This window comes from Penicillium longicatenatum, assembly GCF_028827895.1.
Source record: "Penicillium longicatenatum strain IBT 33135 chromosome Unknown contig_11_segment0_segment0, whole genome shotgun sequence".
NCBI lineage: Eukaryota > Fungi > Ascomycota > Eurotiomycetes > Eurotiales > Aspergillaceae > Penicillium > Penicillium longicatenatum.
Window position 1 is genome coordinate 1,875,875 of NW_026643117.1, and position 17,775 is coordinate 1,893,649.

Below are 17,775 nucleotides of genomic sequence, written 5' to 3' on the forward strand. Positions count from 1 at the left end.
TCTTCCCGATGCCCTGCAAGTGCGATGGAAGTTGCTAATCCCTTCTAACATTCAATGAGCTAGTTCGGGGCTTGGCCCGACCTAACCCGTCTGAACCAATGTCCACTATGAGTTGACTATGAGTCCACTTGACTGAGTAATGGCGACCTTGCTATTGCACAGGAGCCTCGTTACAGCTTGGACATCACTGCAATCTGTAATTCGTACTTCTGCCTAGAAAGGAAATCTCCTCCAGGGCCATCGATCGTCATCTGCCCTTTTTTTAGCGTTGAATCCACGCAAACTCTCCCAGAAGATCCTGACGCTAAAAAAACGGAATAGAACTCGAATCTCCCCAGTAAAAAGATTTGCTTTTTTCCTGTCTCGGAGTCCTCGCTTCTTCACTGCAAATCAGGGCACCAGAACATGCTTGGCAGCCTCCCCCGCAATGCAAAGTTTAACCTTCTATAGCCCAAATTCGTATGACCTCAAGGCTTTGGAGTTTCCATTACATATTCGATTTAGTTGGCATAAAATTGACTTGACTTAAATAAACTTACTTCCCCCTCCCCTCCCATGCCCCTCTTTCCCTCTCGGATCTTTCATCCTGATCGGCCGCCATAACTTTGGTGTCCACTAAAACTGCACTCGTTTCCCCCTCTCGCCCCATTTATATACCCGGTCCGGGTTTCCTTTTCCCCTCTCTCTACATTTAAAGATCTTTCCCCCCTCTTTCCCCCGGGGCAAATCACAGCCTTTTCTCCCACCTGGCTTTCACCGGTGTCTAACTATCCCCTGGACAACCCATGTTCAATGTTGTCCATGCAGAACTCCCCTTATAGCATCCACCCAGGTTGGAACGCATCGGGGCTGCAAGACGAAGATTGTTCCCGCTCGGACATCCCCACCCTATCCGGGATCGACACCCTCCGAGGCAGTATTTCCAGCGCCAGCACCGGGGCTAGTCCTGATGATACCTCAACCGATTCACCAGACTGGAATGGGGAACAGTCGCCCAACTTTGATGCGACGAAGACCTTCCCGTCCGAGGGCATGGTCAACGCACACGACATGGACCTGAGCGACATCCCACCCAAGATTGAAGAACTGGACGACGACGTTCAAAGTGTCAAGCCGTCCGAAGTGGGGAACGAGTTCGACCACGAAAACTCGGGTGTTCCCGCGACCGTTCCACGGAAACGTGGGCGTCCACGCAAGCATCCGCTCCCTGCCCCCGGCGGTCAAGCCAAAGTGACCAAGGGCCGGTCTAAGACCGGTTGTATAACTTGTCGACGCCGGAAGAAGAAGTGCGACGAGACTAAGCCTGCGTGAGTGATTCGTGAACCTCGGCCGAGAGCGCCGGGTCAACCCCATTCACCCAGTATCTTGGGTCATACGAGACTAATGCGATGTGGTACTAGATGTCTTAACTGCCAGAAGAATGCGGTTGTGTGTGAAGGATACCCCCCGAAGGAGATTTGGAAGAGTGGACGGCAAAGAGTCGCGGATGGTAAGTATTTAAATCTGGACTTGGGGCGCAAAACAATCTTGGATCTCAGACTGACCAGACTGTAGCTGTCCGAACCCAGTCCCTTGTCACCGTGCCTCGCAACCTTCCTCTCCTCATCGACGGCGTCGAAACCGAGATCGATCGTCGCTTTCTCGACCACTTTGTGTATGGGTTTAGTCGGGTGTTGACCCTGATCAACGATGACTCGAACCCGTTCAAGGAGATCTTGCTGCCGATGGCGACTCAACACCGGGGATTGATGCATTCTCTCATGTGTCTGTCGGGATCGCATCTGTCGGGTCTGGACCCAGAACCAAAGCTGAGGGAGCGCAAGTACTATCATTTCCATCGCGCGATCCAGGATTTGAAGGAGAACATCACCGCCTCGTCTTCCGCTTCGGCTTCCTCCTCGGAGGAGGAACAACTGCTGGTGGAAGATCCCATTATTGCATCGACCATCGCCCTGAGTTTGAATACCATCTGCGAGGGTGAAACTAATGGTGAATACCGGCCGCACATGGATGCCGCCCGGTATCTCCTCGTGTCGCAGCAGCCGCGCAATGAAAAGTTCCGACAATTTATCGTCGAATTCTTTCAGTACCACGATATTTCAAATGCCCTTACTTCCCTAGACCGCCGCCCGGCCCTTCTTCAGGGAACCATGCGGATGCCCGATTTTGTGCCGGGCGCCACGGCTGGTATGTTCCTGGGTGTGTTCGATGGGTTATTCAACTACATCTCCCAAGTGACTCAGCTTCGAGACCGGATCCGCCAGCGATTCAATGAAGGATACGAGCCCGCGGTGGACTACCAGACTCTCAGCGAGGCCGTGCAAATTGATACCGCCATCCGGACCTGGAAGACATCGCATGAAGAAGGTTCCTCGAATTGGTGCTTGGCCCAATTATACCGTCAGTCAACCTGGGTATACCTGTTCCGCACCATTAGGCCCTCACGTCCCAGCGAAAAAATCTCTCAGGTGGTTGACGATGGTCTGGCTTATCTAGACCGCCTGCCACAAGACGCAGGTGCCTACAGCATCGTCCTAATGCCCCTGTTCCTATTGGGCTGCTCAGCTTTCTTGCCCCGGCAGCGCGAGCGGATCCAACAGGGCTTCGAGTCTCTCAAGGCGTATTCCAACCTCCGCAACATCGAGCCAGCTTTCAAGGTTGTTGCTCGTGTGTGGGAGGTTATGGATACCAAGATTGAGGACAGCTGGGACTGGGAAAAGATCATCAAAGACATGAACATGGATTTTCTCATTACCTGAAGTTTCGTTTCTCTACTCCATTTTTGATACCCGTTTCTACCCTTCACTTCTCTCCCTTGTCACAGGGACTTACTTTTTATCCTTTCTCTTGCCTGAATGGCCAACGAGCATGATGACCCTTGCTTCTTGGTGATTATCCCACGCGGCGTTTTGTTTTTGGATATGCATCTGCATTCGGGGGGGGGGGGGGGGGGGGGGGGCTCATTTCTGTATTTATTCTTTAGCTGGTGCAGGCGGTGTGTGTGTGTGATGCAGTAAGGGGGCGAGTCCAATCAATTCCCTTTTGGGAAGGGGGCATACTGTAAATTTCGACTTGGTAGCGAGGACATGCACAATGTGCAAGAAAAAGGTGTTTTGTCTGGATATTTTGTGAAGCAGGGCAATGACGACGACAGAACCTGAACAGATCGGCGTTATGTGCTTGAATTCTTGGACATTTTGGATCTGTTGTATATACCTATTTGGTTCTGTATGTATTGTCAATTTGAGCCTTTGAAGGACTATGTATAGTATGATTTCCTGTCAATTTCCAAGTTGCGCACTAGTGTTCAAATATTTATTCACATAGGCCTGCGAAGTCCAGCCTGGAGTTCTTTGCCATTCACCTGGAAGAAGAGCAATGATTCAAGCTAGCTACTGCCAACTGGAGAAAGTGATGGTCAAGCTCATTGGGAAACATCAAGACTCATACCCTACATACTCGGCTAGCAACCCCTTTCTACTGGTGATAGAGTCGGCAACGCGGGGGCCGGGGTATATGTCAATATATTGAGATATAGAAGCATTCATCTGTAACTATAATTGAAGATGGAGGAAGGTGGAGGAAGATGAAGAATACTATCCCCAGGTAGAGAATCGAAGGAGACAAGAAAGACGGCAATACATATGCCTTCCGAACCTGGAAGTTCCTTTTGACAATGGTATTTGCCATTCAATATTTAGGCAGTTGTCACCTAGTTTATCAGCCATGAATTATCTATAAATTAAGCTTGAAAGGTGCTGCCCTTTAACAGACAACCTTGAGATTCAAAATCGTGGATAGTCTTGAGTATGTTCATTCGATTTATTTCACAGCTCGTCTCACTGGACAAGATTGTCTATTTAGTAACCTTCCCGAGCACCGGCCGTGACATTCTCGCCATTGGCGGTTTTTAACTCATTCAGCATTCCAGTGCGGAACACACCAACATCTGTGATAACGGAAATCATATCAAAGCCCTGCTGCGCACGAGCCCGCGCATCATTGCCATCAGTGCCTATATCAACATGTCAGAATTATCAACTCAAATGGAAATCTATCTCATGAAGGGATCTGGGCAACACCTACAGAAGATAGCAGCCTTCTTTCCAGAGGCATGAGCAGCAGCCAAAATCCGCTGAATAGCAGCCTCATGTTCCTCACCACAACGAGTCACACCCATCTGTTTAGCGAGATCAAAGGGTCCAATGAAGAGGACGTCGATACCCGGGACGGCAGCGATCTTCTCCACATTTTCAACACCAGACCGTGACTCGATCTGGACAGCCACGGTGACTCCATCATTGGCAGCATTATCATAGTCGGGAGGGTTCAAGCCGGGGATAGAGTGTGGGGCGAACATGGGTCCGTAGCCTCGTGTGCCAAGAGGAGGGTACTTAGTGTACTTGACGATATTGGCGGCGTCAACCTAAGCGGCATAACGGATTAGCCCTGAGCTGGCGTATCTGGGAGACTGTTCCTATCAGGTTTGTCAGACTAACCTCCGAGTGGCACATGGGTGTCATGATGCCGTGGGCGCCGGCGTCTAGGGCCCGCTTGATCATCCATTCCTCTGCGTAGGGCACGCGGATAATGGGGCTAGCACCTTCGGAGCCAATGGCATTGTTAAGCTTGATTTAGTCAGTATCACAGTAGAAAAGGAGAGAAGGAAAGTGCAGGGCTGCAAAGTAAAGTTGCGCGGGATGAAGACATACCTCGTAGTAGTGGTGGTCAGAAATCAATCCATGCTCAGCATCAACCAAAACCCAGCTGAACTTCGTGGAACATCCCGAAGCTCCATGCAGGATAGTCTTCGCAACACCTGCACTGGGAAGTCTACGCCCGGTAAATGTCATCTCGTTAGCTACATATCTGGGGTATTCAAAGAGAGCTGAACATACGTGAGCCAGAATCCAAACGCGGGAGAGGGGCCTTCGAGGCTAGACTTGATGGCTGTTGTAAACGACATTCTCAATGACAATATAAAGGACTGAGAGAAAGAGGAAAGTGCAATTGGAATCAGAAGAGGGGTCGTTACGCGGGGGTCCCTCGGGAGTAATTATGCCGACCTCGGTGATCCACCGGCTTGCAGTGCGGGATGTCGGGGTAACTCCGCATCTGGGGCCGACACAATAAGACAACCTGAGAAGTCCATTCTTGACTACATTCTTTGTGATACAGCATAGCGTTTGTTTATCCTTCGTGTATCTGAAATCGATGTTCCCACGAGGAAGGTCTATTCAAATGTTTGCGGTTCGAGATAACTGATTTTGGCAGTCCGAGCGTTCCAGTTACCAGAGGCTTATTGAAACACCATGGGTGATTCTTATAGATCCCAGGAGCTTATGGATTAAAAGCAAGGGCCTGAATTGCTTTATTCCAGCCTTGCGATGATCATACAAGTGGGCATACCCACTACTAGGTAGAGGCCTGATAAGCATTCCGATCTACCCAGTGCTAATTTATGACTTTATCCGGCAGGGAATCCATCCATCCCTTGTCTGGTGGTGGTCCTCCGTCATGACCTTGAGAGCATCATGGGCTGCATCAATGTCTTGGGTTGTGCCTTAGTAACATTCGATTCAGCAGAACACAATACAGAGCGTAAGAAGCTTCTTGCATGTGTAATTCCAATGTACACAAAGAAACATGAACTTCTGCAAGTTGTAGATGAGGTCTCACAGCTTACCGACAGGTTCACCTTCTGATGGGCGTGACTTGATGAGGAGTAGAGACTGTAATCGAGGATGAATCACTCCATGGAAATTGCCTAATCGGGCAATTGTCTGAGTCCCTCGCTTATCGTAAGGCGCCACGTGTGCTGACTAAGGCCGGGAAGAGATGGGAGCCGAACCAATCAAAGCACAACAATCTGGACGGATCCAGTATATAGTCCGGTCTGCGAGTCTAACGAATTAAGGAGCAGCGCGGTTTTGCTATTACCACCTGGAAATGCAAAGGCAAGTCATCAAACAAACTCCTTTCCTCATACAAAAAGCCCGGCTCCGGAAGCCCACGCTCGTATCACGTCGTTCTGCCATTGCACTCACATCCACCAATTCACCCAAGTGCGACTTGATTCTTCAGATGGGGACCGGAGGCTCATGAACGCGAATTCATACTGCCTCTGACCACAAGCAAAATAAACAAGAAAACACAATGGAAAAGGATGGAATCACGACCGACATTAGCACCCAAAATGAAGATTCCACCCGAGATGAAAGTTCTCAAGGTGCGGTTTATAATTTGTGCCTTCGCGCGGTGAACTCGGTGCATGTCAGTGTGAGCAGTCTTTCGCTTGATATCGACACAGCACCCTCACTATGGGCGACCTCACCTTCGAAATTGCGGGGTATTTTCCGCGGTCAGACTGAAGGCGGGTCGAAGAAGGTGTTAGATGGGGTCAGTGCAGAGATGCCAAGCGGTAGCTTGACAGCCATCATCGGCAGCAGTGGCTCGGGAAAAACCTCTCTGCTCAATCTCATGGCTAGTCGCATGTCATCTTCGAAGATGAAGGTGTCGGGGACGACCACCTTCAACGGAAACGCCAATATTGACAGCATTCGCAGTGCCTATATCATGCAGGAGGATGTCCTTATTCCGACATTGACCGTTCGCGAGACGTTACGGTATTCGGCTGATCTGCGCCTACCGTCACCGATGACTCAGGAAGAGCGATACGCTATTGTGGAGCAGGTAATCCTGGAATTGGGACTCAAGGAGTGTGCTGAAACAAGGATTGGAACGACTGCGCACAAGGGCTGTAGTGGTGGGGAAAAGCGACGGACAAGCATTGGGGTGCAGCTGTTGGCTAACCCATCCGTGTTATTTTGCGATGAGCCGACCACCGGACTGGATGCGACCAGTGCATTCCAGATCATTCGTACACTGAAGCGGCTCGCGCAAGATGGGCGAACTATCCTTGTCTCCCTTCACTCGCCCCGGTCTGAGATTTGGAGCCTTTTCGACAATATGATCCTATTGGCTCGGGGATCTGCTCTATACAGTGGCCCCGCAAGCGAATCACTAGCTCATTTTGAGCAATGTGGCCATATCATTCCACCCTTTGTGAACCCCGCAGAATTTCTAATCGACTTGGCTGCGATTGATAACCGAACTGAGGCCTCAGAAGCCGCATCATATGACCGTGTTGATCATCTCCGAGAAGCGTGGCAGTCTCGGCGGGGAAAAGGCGTACCCGAGGAGCGAGAAAAGCAGGGGGTTGTGCCGGGTCTCGATTCCGTGGATACTGGAGCAAAGAGGAAAGTGCCATTTAGCCAACAATTGCGCGTCTTGACCTCTCGTACCTTCATCACCACCCTTAGAGATCCATTGGGTGTTGCCGGTAGTTTACTTGAAGCCATTGGCATGGGTGTCGTCAATGGCTGGATCTTCTTGCAGCTTGATGAGAGCCTGGCCGGAATTCGTTCACGGGAAGGAAGTTTGTATACGGCTAGCAGTCTGAATGGTTACCTCATACTGCTCTATGAGACTTATCGACTGACAATTGACATTCGACTTTTTGATCGTGAGCGCAATGAAGGCGTGGTCAGCGTTCCAGCGTTCTTGCTCAGTCGCCGAATTGCCCGATTTCCGCTTGAAGATCTACCTGTGCCGCTGATATTCTCCATTATCTTTTATTTCATGGTAGGCTATCGGCTAGAGGCGGCGCAATTCTTCATTTTCTTCCTGCTCACCCTGCTCACGCACTACATTGCGGTCACCTTTGCAGCAGTGGCAGTTGGCATAGTAAGAAACTTCTCCGGCGCTACTCTGGTTGCCAATTTGTCTTTCACCGTGCAATCATTTGCTTGTGGGTACTTTGTTCAAGCGAATCAGATACCAGTGTATGTGAGATGGCTCAAATGGTGTGCATACACATTTTACGTATTTGGGGCACTGTGTGCAAATGAGTTCATCGGACTCGATGACTCTGACCTCGGCCGGTTCTACGACTGTCCATATTCTGAGGACGCACTTGATCCAGCTTGCAAAGAGTACACTGGGCGGTACATCATGGAAAGTCTGGGAATGCCGTCTAACTGGATATGGCGACCCATCGTGGTACTTATTGCATTCGTGGTAGCTCACTACTGTCTGGCTGGTTTATTACTGCAGTACAATCGCTTCGCAATCGATATTGCTCAAGCTCGAGAAATGGAGGCAGATCCAGGAAAAACCAAAGTAGCGATTCGTCCAGCTGGGGAAGTACGGAGACTGGCCATTTCACTGGATCGGTATGCTCTGGAAATTCGAAAGCGCGGTTATCCTTGGCAGGAAACTCAAGTCTTGCCCATCTTGAAGCCCATCACTGCCAAGTTTCATCCAGGAGAGTTGAATGTTATCATGGGACCTTCCGGCAGTGGCAAGACATCGCTACTCAATTCAATCGCGTGTCGATTACAAGGGTCTTTCGGAACCCAATACCATGTCCATGGCCAAATGCTCTACAACGGGGCCGTACCAACGAACACCGTGATTCGTTCAGTGACATCGTTCGTCACACAGGACGATGATGCATTGATGCCATCTTTGACCGTTCGAGAGAGCTTGAAGTTCGCAGCAGGGTTGCGGTTGCCAATCTGGATGTCATCAGAGGAAAAAAACCGACGAGCGGAGGAAGTCCTATTCAAGATGGGGCTCAAAGAATGCGCTGACAACTTGATCGGCGGTGAACTCGTCAAAGGCATCAGTGGAGGCGAGAAGCGCCGAGTTACGATCGCCATTCAGATCCTTACGGACCCGAAGGTGCTCCTTCTGGATGAACCAACTTCAGGTCTAGATGCTTTCACAGCCATGTCCATCATCGAGGTCTTGCACGCCCTCGCAGCCGAAGGTCGAACTTTGATCATGACAATCCACCAGTCGCGTTCTGATCTGGTCAGTCATTTCGCCCAGGTCTTGCTTCTAGCGCGAGGCGGATATCCTGTGTACGCTGGACCGGGGCAACAAATGCTTCCACACTTTTCAAGGCTAGGCTATGTCTGCCCGCAGACGACAAATCCAGCAGATTTTGTCTTGGATCTCATCACGGTTGATCTCCAGCAGGCAGAGCGGGAGGCTATAACTCGCGAGCGCGTACAGCATCTGATCTCTTGCTGGTCTGATGCGGTCCTGGCCCTTGACTCTACATCCCAGATTGCAACACCAGCGGAGCTTGGCAGCTTTTGTCGGCAGAGGCTTCCCTTTCGCATCACATTTCCATTGGTGCTGCATCGGTCGTTTATCAATTTTCGCCGCCAACCCCCGCTGGTAATGGCCCGGTCAATGCAGATCTTGGGGATTGCCATTGTGATGGCCTTGTTCTTTGCGCCGCTCAAGAACGACTATGCCGCTGTACAATCACGGATGGGATTTGCCCAAGAGTTTTCAGCGCTGTACTTTGTTGGTTAGTTGGAAACGCGTATGTTTTCACGCTCATGGCTGACCATTATAGGAATGCTTCAAAACATCGCCATCTACCCGAACGAGCGTGATGTCTTTTACCGTGAAGAATCCGACAACTGCTACTCAGTGGAAACATTCATTTTGTCATACACGGTGACCGAGGTCCCCTTTGAGATCGCCTCCGCACTCGTGTTTGGCGCACTAGCTGCCTACGCGGATAACATGAAGCGCACAGTGACGATGTTTCTTGTTGGTGCCTTCAACTGCTTCTGTATTATCAGCTGCGGTGAATCGCTCGGAATTATGTTCTGCACCCTTTTCTCCCATGTTGGTTTCGCGGTCAATGTGACCTCGACCCTGTTATCCCTCTCGTGCACCCTCGGCGGCATTATGAGCTTGAATGTCAACAAGGTGCTACAAGGATTCAACTATCTCTCCCCAGTCAAATATTGCATTGCCAACTTGGCACCCTTCTCCCTTCAAGGGCAACTTTTTGACTGCACGGCTACCGAGAGACTCGCGGATGGGAATTGTCCCATCACTACAGGGGAGCAGGTGCTGAAACTCTACAATCTGGACAAGAATGGACCGATGAATGTTATGGCACTGGGAGTTTGCACCATCATCTACCGATTAGTCGCATATGCGTTCTTGAAGGCAATGCGATCTCATCGCATGACAGAGCTGTGGTGCGAGTGGCGCCTTTCTCGAAAGAGTCGTTCCCAGTAGAGCAGACGATGACTTTATGTGATTTCTTTTTTTGTTTTTCAGTTAACAATACCCATTATTCCTTAGTCAACGACCATATTGCATTGATTGTTTGGTTCTACGCTGCATCCACAAATCAGGTTCATATCTGGTCTAGGCTACTGTGTCGGAAGTGGCCGGATCTGCGTCATTGCACAGAACTCACGGACAATCCTGACATCTGTGTATCACCGGCAACTGGGATTTTGACTCAATCCACAGGTTGCTATGATCCTAAGCATCGCCAAACTCAGAAACTCGAACAAGACCCGGACCAATTATCAGTGACCCAATACCAGTCCCAGAGTCCAAGTCTAAGCCTCAATAACTCGCGTCCGTCGATTAAACCTTGAACATTCCGTTCCCGACCGTCGCTTGGCGTCCTGTAGACCGTATTGGAAGGAGGGCCAAAGTCTTGTCTTCGCAACTCCCAAATCATTGGATTTTTCTATGGGTCAACCCTTGTAACCGAATGCAATGTGGTGGCATTGTAGTATGATTGGATGAACCACACAACGGGGGTTGGTTCATCCACACTGAGCCCGACCACAGTTCACATCATAGGAACAGTGTTAGACTTGGCCAACACGGCCTTCCTAATGGATAACTCGGCATCTTGAGTTCGGTACCTTTTTTTTTTCTGTTTTTTGCCTTTCATTCGGCCTTTTTGTCTTTTTTGGATGTGGGCCCATCATACAGTAGGGCGATTCGCTCTTAATACTACTCGCGGAATTCCCCCGAACTTCCACATATGTCATAAAACTTGACAAGGCACAGCAACAGGATCAAGAGATTCAGGTCCTGATCATTTGCCCCTCAGACCCCCAGTGGAGACTGCGATGCATCTATAACTGGAGCCCCATCGAATTCAGGGTCTAGGCTCTGGATCTGACTGGCGGAGGATCGACAAAGAAGTGGAGGACTGGATCCACTGGATTCCTGCTTTTTGAAATAAGGGATTTTAACGGCTGCTCTTGGCGACTGATCTTTTGTTCTAGATCTTTGCATGGGATTTGCATGTGGTTTCTATTTGTAATGTGGATAGGTTGGGAAAATCTGCTGTCTCTGTGATCGGAAGGTATCTACGTCGAATGGAGATTGTTCCAGTGTGGATTTTGGTTTTTTCTGATTTTTTCAATTCAACCTCGGTCTATACAACTTTCCCCGTGAACTCCGCGCGAGTTCCTATCATCCATGTTCTAATGGCCTTGGGGGTATTCAACAAAAACATCCAGAAATCATAGCTCGTAACGACATTCTGCCCGGACGGAATCAACCGCGGGGAAAAGACATGTCGATTCAACCGACCATGTACAAAAGTGGGGGACAAAAGTCCATTCAAATCATAATATCAACGTCAAGACATAAAGAGGGTAAAGACGGCAAAAAAACCCTTGAAAGAGTGCTCGGGTCAACCGGCAAGGCAAGAGAAGATTGACAGTCAAATATAAAAAGAGCGCATTTACTGGCCAATAGTCAAAGCCAGGCCGGTATTGATAGGACAGCCGTGGGTTGCATGGTCATCAGTCGGTTGGAGGTAAGCAGCGGCACAAGCGCTGTCACCAGCCTTGCAGACGGCAGAGGGGCAATCACTCGAGTTTCCGCTGTCAGAGGGCAGAACGGAGAAACCGTACTGGGTGAACTCGGAGTTGGCCTCCATGTTGATGCAGGACAGATCCCAGAAGATGGTGTCAGTGCTCTGAGTGTACTCAAATTGGAGCACGTCGGACTGGTCGGGGTTCGTGGCAAGCTTGATGGAGATACCACCACCGTTGGGGTTGGTTCTCCAGGCCTCGGTGTAAGTGCCACCGTTGGCGGAAAGGGTCTGCATGGAACCGACGTCTTCGGAGACGGACCAGGCGTAGACGTCATGATCCAGGTTGTTGGTGATCAGGACGGTTCCACTGGCGGGCTGGGTATCATTGCGCTTGGCCATCATGCCGGAAGGAAGGGCAGAGGCCAGAGTAGCAAAGGCAGCAGCCAGGCCGAAAGTCTTGGTGAACATCATGTTGATGAAGGGGAGTTTTGATATATAAAGACTGGAAGTGGATTGGATATAGTTGGACAGTATGGTCTAACCGGATAAGACTTGTAATGAAAGTGACGAGAATCGATCTCGCGAAAAAGAAAGTGGGATTGGAAAGAGAATGAATGTCTTCAAAGAGAGAGAGACTGGTTTGGATGAGGAATGAACATGGTGCATCAAGTCCCTTTTATAAGTTTGGGGGAGGGCGTGCCTGAGCCCAACTTAGACCCCCGGATAGGTACCGACCAGATAGAACGTGGGTCTAGCAAGCCATGCAGGTTGTGAACCATGGAATGCTCCGAGGGAAAGAGTGGAGCCCTACTCCCAAGGGAGTGGATTGGAGAGAAGGCGAATCATGAGGGGGGCTTGCCTCGAGAGGGCTATCCAGCGTACTCCGACAGAATACCCGAGCGCAGCGATCACTGTGATACTCTGGATCGGTAAAGTCTCATTCAGGGACTCATCTCATCTCGTATCTGCAAGAGGACGCGGTGTGATCTAGAGTTCATTCCTGGGTTTGATGTGCACGGAATGGTCTACAGTTGTAGGTGCAATGGCAACAAAGGCGACGATGAGTGGAAAGAACGTTGGTTTGGGTGGTTTGGGCGGTTTGGGTGGTTTGCCTTGACCCGAATCCAGTAGGTGTGCCGTGGCAATAACCGCCCCCAAACGTCATTCCTAACCGCGGGCTTCCGTGGTTCGACACAGTTTTCTCGAAATCCTCAACGGAAAATCCTTTTTTTTCAACGGAAAATCGCTGTTCCCTTTAGCCGGAGATCAGGGACCATGGAAGGTACAGAAAAGAGTATGAAAAATGGGTATTGACAGTAGCAATGACAATCTAAAATTTAGAATTCTAAAACTCTGCCTAAGTACTGTAACAAACGGCAATCTACAACGGCAATCAACAGGTCGAATTCTAATTGCAATTACACAGATTCATTTGTAACTGGTTCCTCACCGGTTCCTGTAATGTGTCACACCTATGTCAGACTGTTCAACTTGTTCCTGATCCCTTCCACAAATGGTGGCCAAATCCACAAATTGAAAATAAAGATGAAAAAATCTCTTTCCATTCTATGCTCTTCTCCACCGCCTCTGACGTTGCAAGAAACCTTGGGTACCTGTCGATCGAGTCTGGATTTCTTGGAACATAAATTGAAAAGTGGCAATTTGATGGCCATTAGGGGTCCAAGCCCCAAGAAAACCCTGATCCTTGATCCTGCACACTAACGTCCCACAACTGCAACTCGCATATCTGTAATAGACAGATCATCTTCGTTACGCAAATTCTATATTCGCTATGCTCGTTTCCCTGGCTCTGCCTTAGACCTGGGCTAGGCCCGCGGCCAAAGCATACCTTAATGCGAAAGTGGGCCGTACTAGGTCAAGTAGAGTATAGTATGGGCTAGAGGGGCTATCGAGGGGCGGGGGGCTACGGGGCTCAGGGCAAGTTGATCTTGCTTTCCAGAATCACAGATTCTTCTAGACCGCCACTTCGCGATCTGGTACCTGCGCCTTGTCTTCGATCCACTTGTTCTTTGCCTTGGCCACTATTACCTTTCCAGGGTCTAATCGTTCAAGAGTGGACACATGCCAAGATGCCGACGGGGGAAAAATAATAACTAATTCAAGTGTCGATGATGACAAACTAATCTGGTATACTACAGAAAAAAAATGTAATCTCCGAGGTCTCACGCCCCCTGGTGGGCTCCCCGTTTGGCTCATGGGCTCCACTGATCAGCCTTGAGTCACCTTCCTCGTCTGGCGTGACCCTCCCCCGTTACTTTGTGAGAGGAGGAGTGGGGGTACCTGCAGCCCAACGTAAGGCCGGGAGTGGGTTGGATTGGATGTAGCTGGCCAAGAGGGCCTGGTGCGCTGTCCACGGCTTACCAATATGGTGCTCGCATGGCAGACAAGCTGGCCAATGCACCGTCGCTCGTCGACTCCTCTTTCTTACGGTGACCGGCTAGCTCCAGATTGATCTGCCGGTGGGTGTGCACTAACCAATCCACGTAGCTCTGAGCTTCATTATTCCGGTCCTCCAGCAGCAGTCGGGCGAATTCGTACTCGGCCCCGTCCAGTCCCTGCCGCGCCATTTGGATCGCCATAGATTTGGACCCGCGCACCGTTGAGAAGTAGTGTAGGAGATTGCGGACCTGAGCGTTCAGATGCGTTTCCAACACGGGTAGGGAGGAGATGTTGGGGCTGAGGTCCTGGAGGGATTGTGGTCCGGGCCCGAAAAGGTCCTCCAGGAGATTGGGCGAGACTTGCGCATGGAACCACAGCAACACGGTTTGGCCATTGTCTACCAAGTAGGCGCCCCCTTCCTCAATTTTCGAGAAGCTGGCACGCAGCGACGGTGGAATTTGAAGTTGACCATGCTCGTTCGCGAACCCGTCCAGCGGTTGCAAGTTGTGGATGGCAATGATGCGAGGGTAAAGGTAAAGGGAGAGTTCAGTGCAGCCGAACGAACGGAGCATGCGTTGATCGTGAGCCCGGCGGTCTGATGATTCGTTGCCACCTGCAAATATACGTAGTTAGCCACGGGGGTGTAAATTGACGGGCATCAAAATGGCGGTCTTTACCTTTGAAGGCTCTCGATTTAACCAAGCTTAGCATGAACATTGAGAACTCCTTAAGATTCTCGGGCAAAATCATTTGTCCTGGAGGATTAGATCCCGAGAAGATCTTCCGGTAGCCACTGAAAATATCAACCGTCTTCTCTAGGATATTGGCACGAATATCTTTCAGGGACTTTTCGAGTGTCTTGGATGCAGCTGGAAAGCAGGATTAGTATGCGAGACAAGCAGACTGGCCAACGATCGCCTTACCTTCTTTGGCGATGATCGCAACAACGGCATCCTGATCAATAAACTTCATAGTCTCCATACCACCTTCATTGACCGCTGCTACAACGTTGATACACCGGACTCGCCGTTGTCCGTCTGCCGAGGTGTATAGCAATGCAGCCTGGAAGTGAGCATCCAGCTTGGGATCGAGTTTGCCATCGTAGCTGAAAACCACACCGATGGCTTTGTCGGCATCGATACCACCGATTTCGAGGTCGGCACCAAGGGCATGCTGCACAAAGTTTCCGTGGTATGAGGCCACTTGGAGACCATTGGAGCAGCGCACCTTCATCAACGCTTGGTAACCAGTCTCTCGCTTCATAGTATGCGCAATCTCTTGCCGCACCTTCAAGACATCTCGAGGCGCATGGAAATTGGGGTAAAAGAAGGTCTCACCACCTGTAGTGGCTGAGACATGTCCTGGGAAGAAGTTAGCCTTGAGAACCGTTTTCAAGGAATTTATCTTGGATGCGATAGGTCAACATACCGATTGTCGCCACGTCGATATACACGCCACCAGGGGCCGCAAGGAAGAAATCAACACCAACGCCGGCCTCCGCCAGCTTGGTTGCTGTCTTTTTCCAAGCGGGATTCTCGGTGCTGAACAACTTGCGTTCTGCATCGGTTCCATGCAATTTTGGATCCTCTCGCATCTCCAGCTGCCCGGGGCCGGCCGTGGGCAAGCTAGCCAACGAGCAGACAATCTTTCCACCCGTGGGTTGTAATGCGGAATATGCGGCATTCAGTGCGGGGAGCAATGCCGGCTCAGGGTTCTTGATGTGTGCGAAAAGACTGGGTATCCGGCTCAAGAGCGATGTGATCACCGACCTGGTTCTATAGTTAGTAGTCTATACGATACTCAAGACCCGGTAATAGTGAGAACATGCCTTGATTCATACGGATCAACGAAAAGACCCTCGCTCAGTGGCAGGAATGGCTCCTCCAAGTCAGTCATCACCATCATCTGCGCCTGATCGAATGTCGCCTGGATACCGGTCAGTGGGAAGTTGCTTGTGACAAATGGGATTGACATACCGAAAGGTTGTAGAAGTGCACCTCGGAGTCGAAAGTGACAATGCCAATCTTTGATCCAGCTGGAAGCTTGTGCTCGGAGTCATCAGCGCCATCTGCTGTATCAGCGTTTCCATATAAGGCCTCCGCAATTCCTTCACAAACAGCCTTCAAGTAACCACGTTGGACCGACTCGCGGCTCACGTCGATCAAGAAGAGAGTCTGCAGTCCCACGGGTTCCTTATTCCAGTATTCTTTCGGCACCAGAAACTCAACGGTGCCCATCATCAATTCGGGTCGCTGCATGCGGTCCACACGCGCTCCAGATGGATCCAGAGGCGCATAGTATTCGGCCGGAGTATCATTGGGGAAGGTGCACATGTTGCAGATGAACTTGCTACCACCGGATCGGAAGGACATAAAGGGATTGATATAGGTACGGCATCGGCGGCATCGTGGAGGACCAATATCTCCGAAATCCAGGACCGGGATTGGCTGCTCACCAGGGTCTAGAGGGGCGAGCGGTTGCAGAATCATACCCATCGGCAAGCCTGTCTGGGAAAGGAAATCGGAGGTTGCGGGGATGTTGTTGAGGGTGAGGCGGGCATGCTTGGGCGACGAATTGCCTTGATCGTGCGCGACGAACGGGATCGCCGCCGGGGGAGGAAGATGTCGATCCATGGTCGGAAAGACATTGTTGAAGTAGTATTTGGCTGGGATGTCGCGCGATCGAGGGATGCTGGGGATCTGTTCAGGATCAACGCGGCCCTGCGTGGCCACAGAACCCGCACCACCTTCCAGACCTGGTTGTGAAGTAAAACCGGGGGCTGGCTGTCCTTTTTGGGTGCCCACGGCTGGCGACATAGGTCGAGGAGCTTGGTTTAGGCCGGTGTTGAGGAATTGAGAGGTGGGCTGCACACCTTCTGCGCCCATTGCCTGGCTGTATGGTTGTACGGGGGCTGCGGAGGCTGCCGGGCCTGCTCCAATGTCATGATGGGCATGGCGATGCTTCTTTCGGTGCGTTCTTGCTCCTGCTGCTTCTCCTGTCACGCCAAGACCACTCATCTGAGAGACCAAACCCCCTATGTTCGGGTCCGCGGCCATGGGCTGCTGCGCGGTATTGTACGCGACATTCGGGGAATGTCCTGGGTATGGTTGTTGAGGTGGCTGTGGGGAGCCATATGCGGACCACTGGTTCGGTGAGGCATTGGGATACCCTGTTCCAGGTTGTGGAGGGGCGGGATATGGGTGTTGGGACGAGTATTGAGACTGAGGGTTTGAGGGGTCCTCGTCCGCCTGGCCCGTTGCGTAATAGGGAGAAGGGTTGGCCATGGCGAATCAAGCAGAGAGGACACAGATCAGCAAACCAAAACGAGCATATCGGGAAGTTCTAAAGTGAGAATCATAAACCCCGCGATGTTGACGGTATCCCCGATTGACCACCTTTACACCATCGGAATTACGTGGTTCCGAGCTTTCACGTGGTGATCCCGTTTAAACAACGAATCGTTCAGTTGAAATAAGCATAAACAACCAACGTACAGCCACGCTTGGTTCCTCTATGTTTTTTCCATCATCTACTTCATGCTACTCAATTGAATGAGAAGCATTTCATTTGCCATTGCCGGGATCAATGCTTTGATGTAGAATTCGGGTTACATCGGCCAATCAACTCGGATCGTGCCTACTGAATGCCCGATCCAACTAGTTTCCTGCACGTTAAAACCACATTTCTCGCTTATATCCCTTCCAGTC

The 17,775-nt window shown here is 50.7% G+C and overlaps 5 protein-coding genes across 5 annotated transcripts; 2 read left to right on the plus strand and 3 right to left on the minus strand.

The window, feature by feature from the left end:
• Nucleotides 1-792: 792 nt before the first annotated feature.
• Nucleotides 793-2,759, plus strand: N7484_000703 (Zn(II)2Cys6 transcription factor; the record flags this gene model as incomplete). The annotated part of the gene is made up of 3 exons (XM_057111124.1): nt 793-1,307; nt 1,401-1,489; nt 1,555-2,759. The coding sequence occupies 3 exons, from the start codon at nt 793-795 to the stop codon at nt 2,757-2,759; spliced, it is 1,809 nt and encodes a 602-aa protein (XP_056978350.1).
• A 1,101-nt stretch (nt 2,760-3,860) lies between these two features.
• Nucleotides 3,861-4,966, minus strand: N7484_000704 (HpcH/HpaI aldolase family protein; the record flags this gene model as incomplete). Its single annotated transcript, XM_057111125.1, has 5 exons — nt 3,861-4,015; nt 4,087-4,426; nt 4,500-4,628; nt 4,713-4,833; nt 4,899-4,966. The coding sequence occupies 5 exons, from the start codon at nt 4,964-4,966 to the stop codon at nt 3,861-3,863; spliced, it is 813 nt and encodes a 270-aa protein (XP_056978351.1).
• Nucleotides 4,967-6,156: 1,190 nt separating this feature from the next.
• Nucleotides 6,157-10,113, plus strand: N7484_000705 (putative ABC efflux transporter; the record flags this gene model as incomplete). The annotated part of the gene is made up of 2 exons (XM_057111126.1): nt 6,157-9,385; nt 9,434-10,113. 2 exons carry the CDS (start codon nt 6,157-6,159, stop codon nt 10,111-10,113), a joined length of 3,909 nt encoding a protein of 1,302 aa, XP_056978352.1.
• Nucleotides 10,114-11,593: 1,480 nt separating this feature from the next.
• On the minus strand, nt 11,594-12,139 carry N7484_000706 (putative extracellular thaumatin domain protein; the record flags this gene model as incomplete). Its single annotated transcript, XM_057111127.1, has 1 exon — nt 11,594-12,139. The coding sequence occupies one exon, from the start codon at nt 12,137-12,139 to the stop codon at nt 11,594-11,596; it is 546 nt and encodes a 181-aa protein (XP_056978353.1).
• A 1,907-nt stretch (nt 12,140-14,046) lies between these two features.
• On the minus strand, nt 14,047-17,352 carry N7484_000707 (Sec23/Sec24 family protein; the record flags this gene model as incomplete). The annotated part of the gene is made up of 6 exons (XM_057111128.1): nt 14,047-14,681; nt 14,746-14,937; nt 14,992-15,429; nt 15,497-15,837; nt 15,876-15,994; nt 16,045-17,352. The coding sequence occupies 6 exons, from the start codon at nt 17,350-17,352 to the stop codon at nt 14,047-14,049; spliced, it is 3,033 nt and encodes a 1,010-aa protein (XP_056978354.1).
• Between the last annotated feature and the right edge of the window lie 423 nt (nt 17,353-17,775).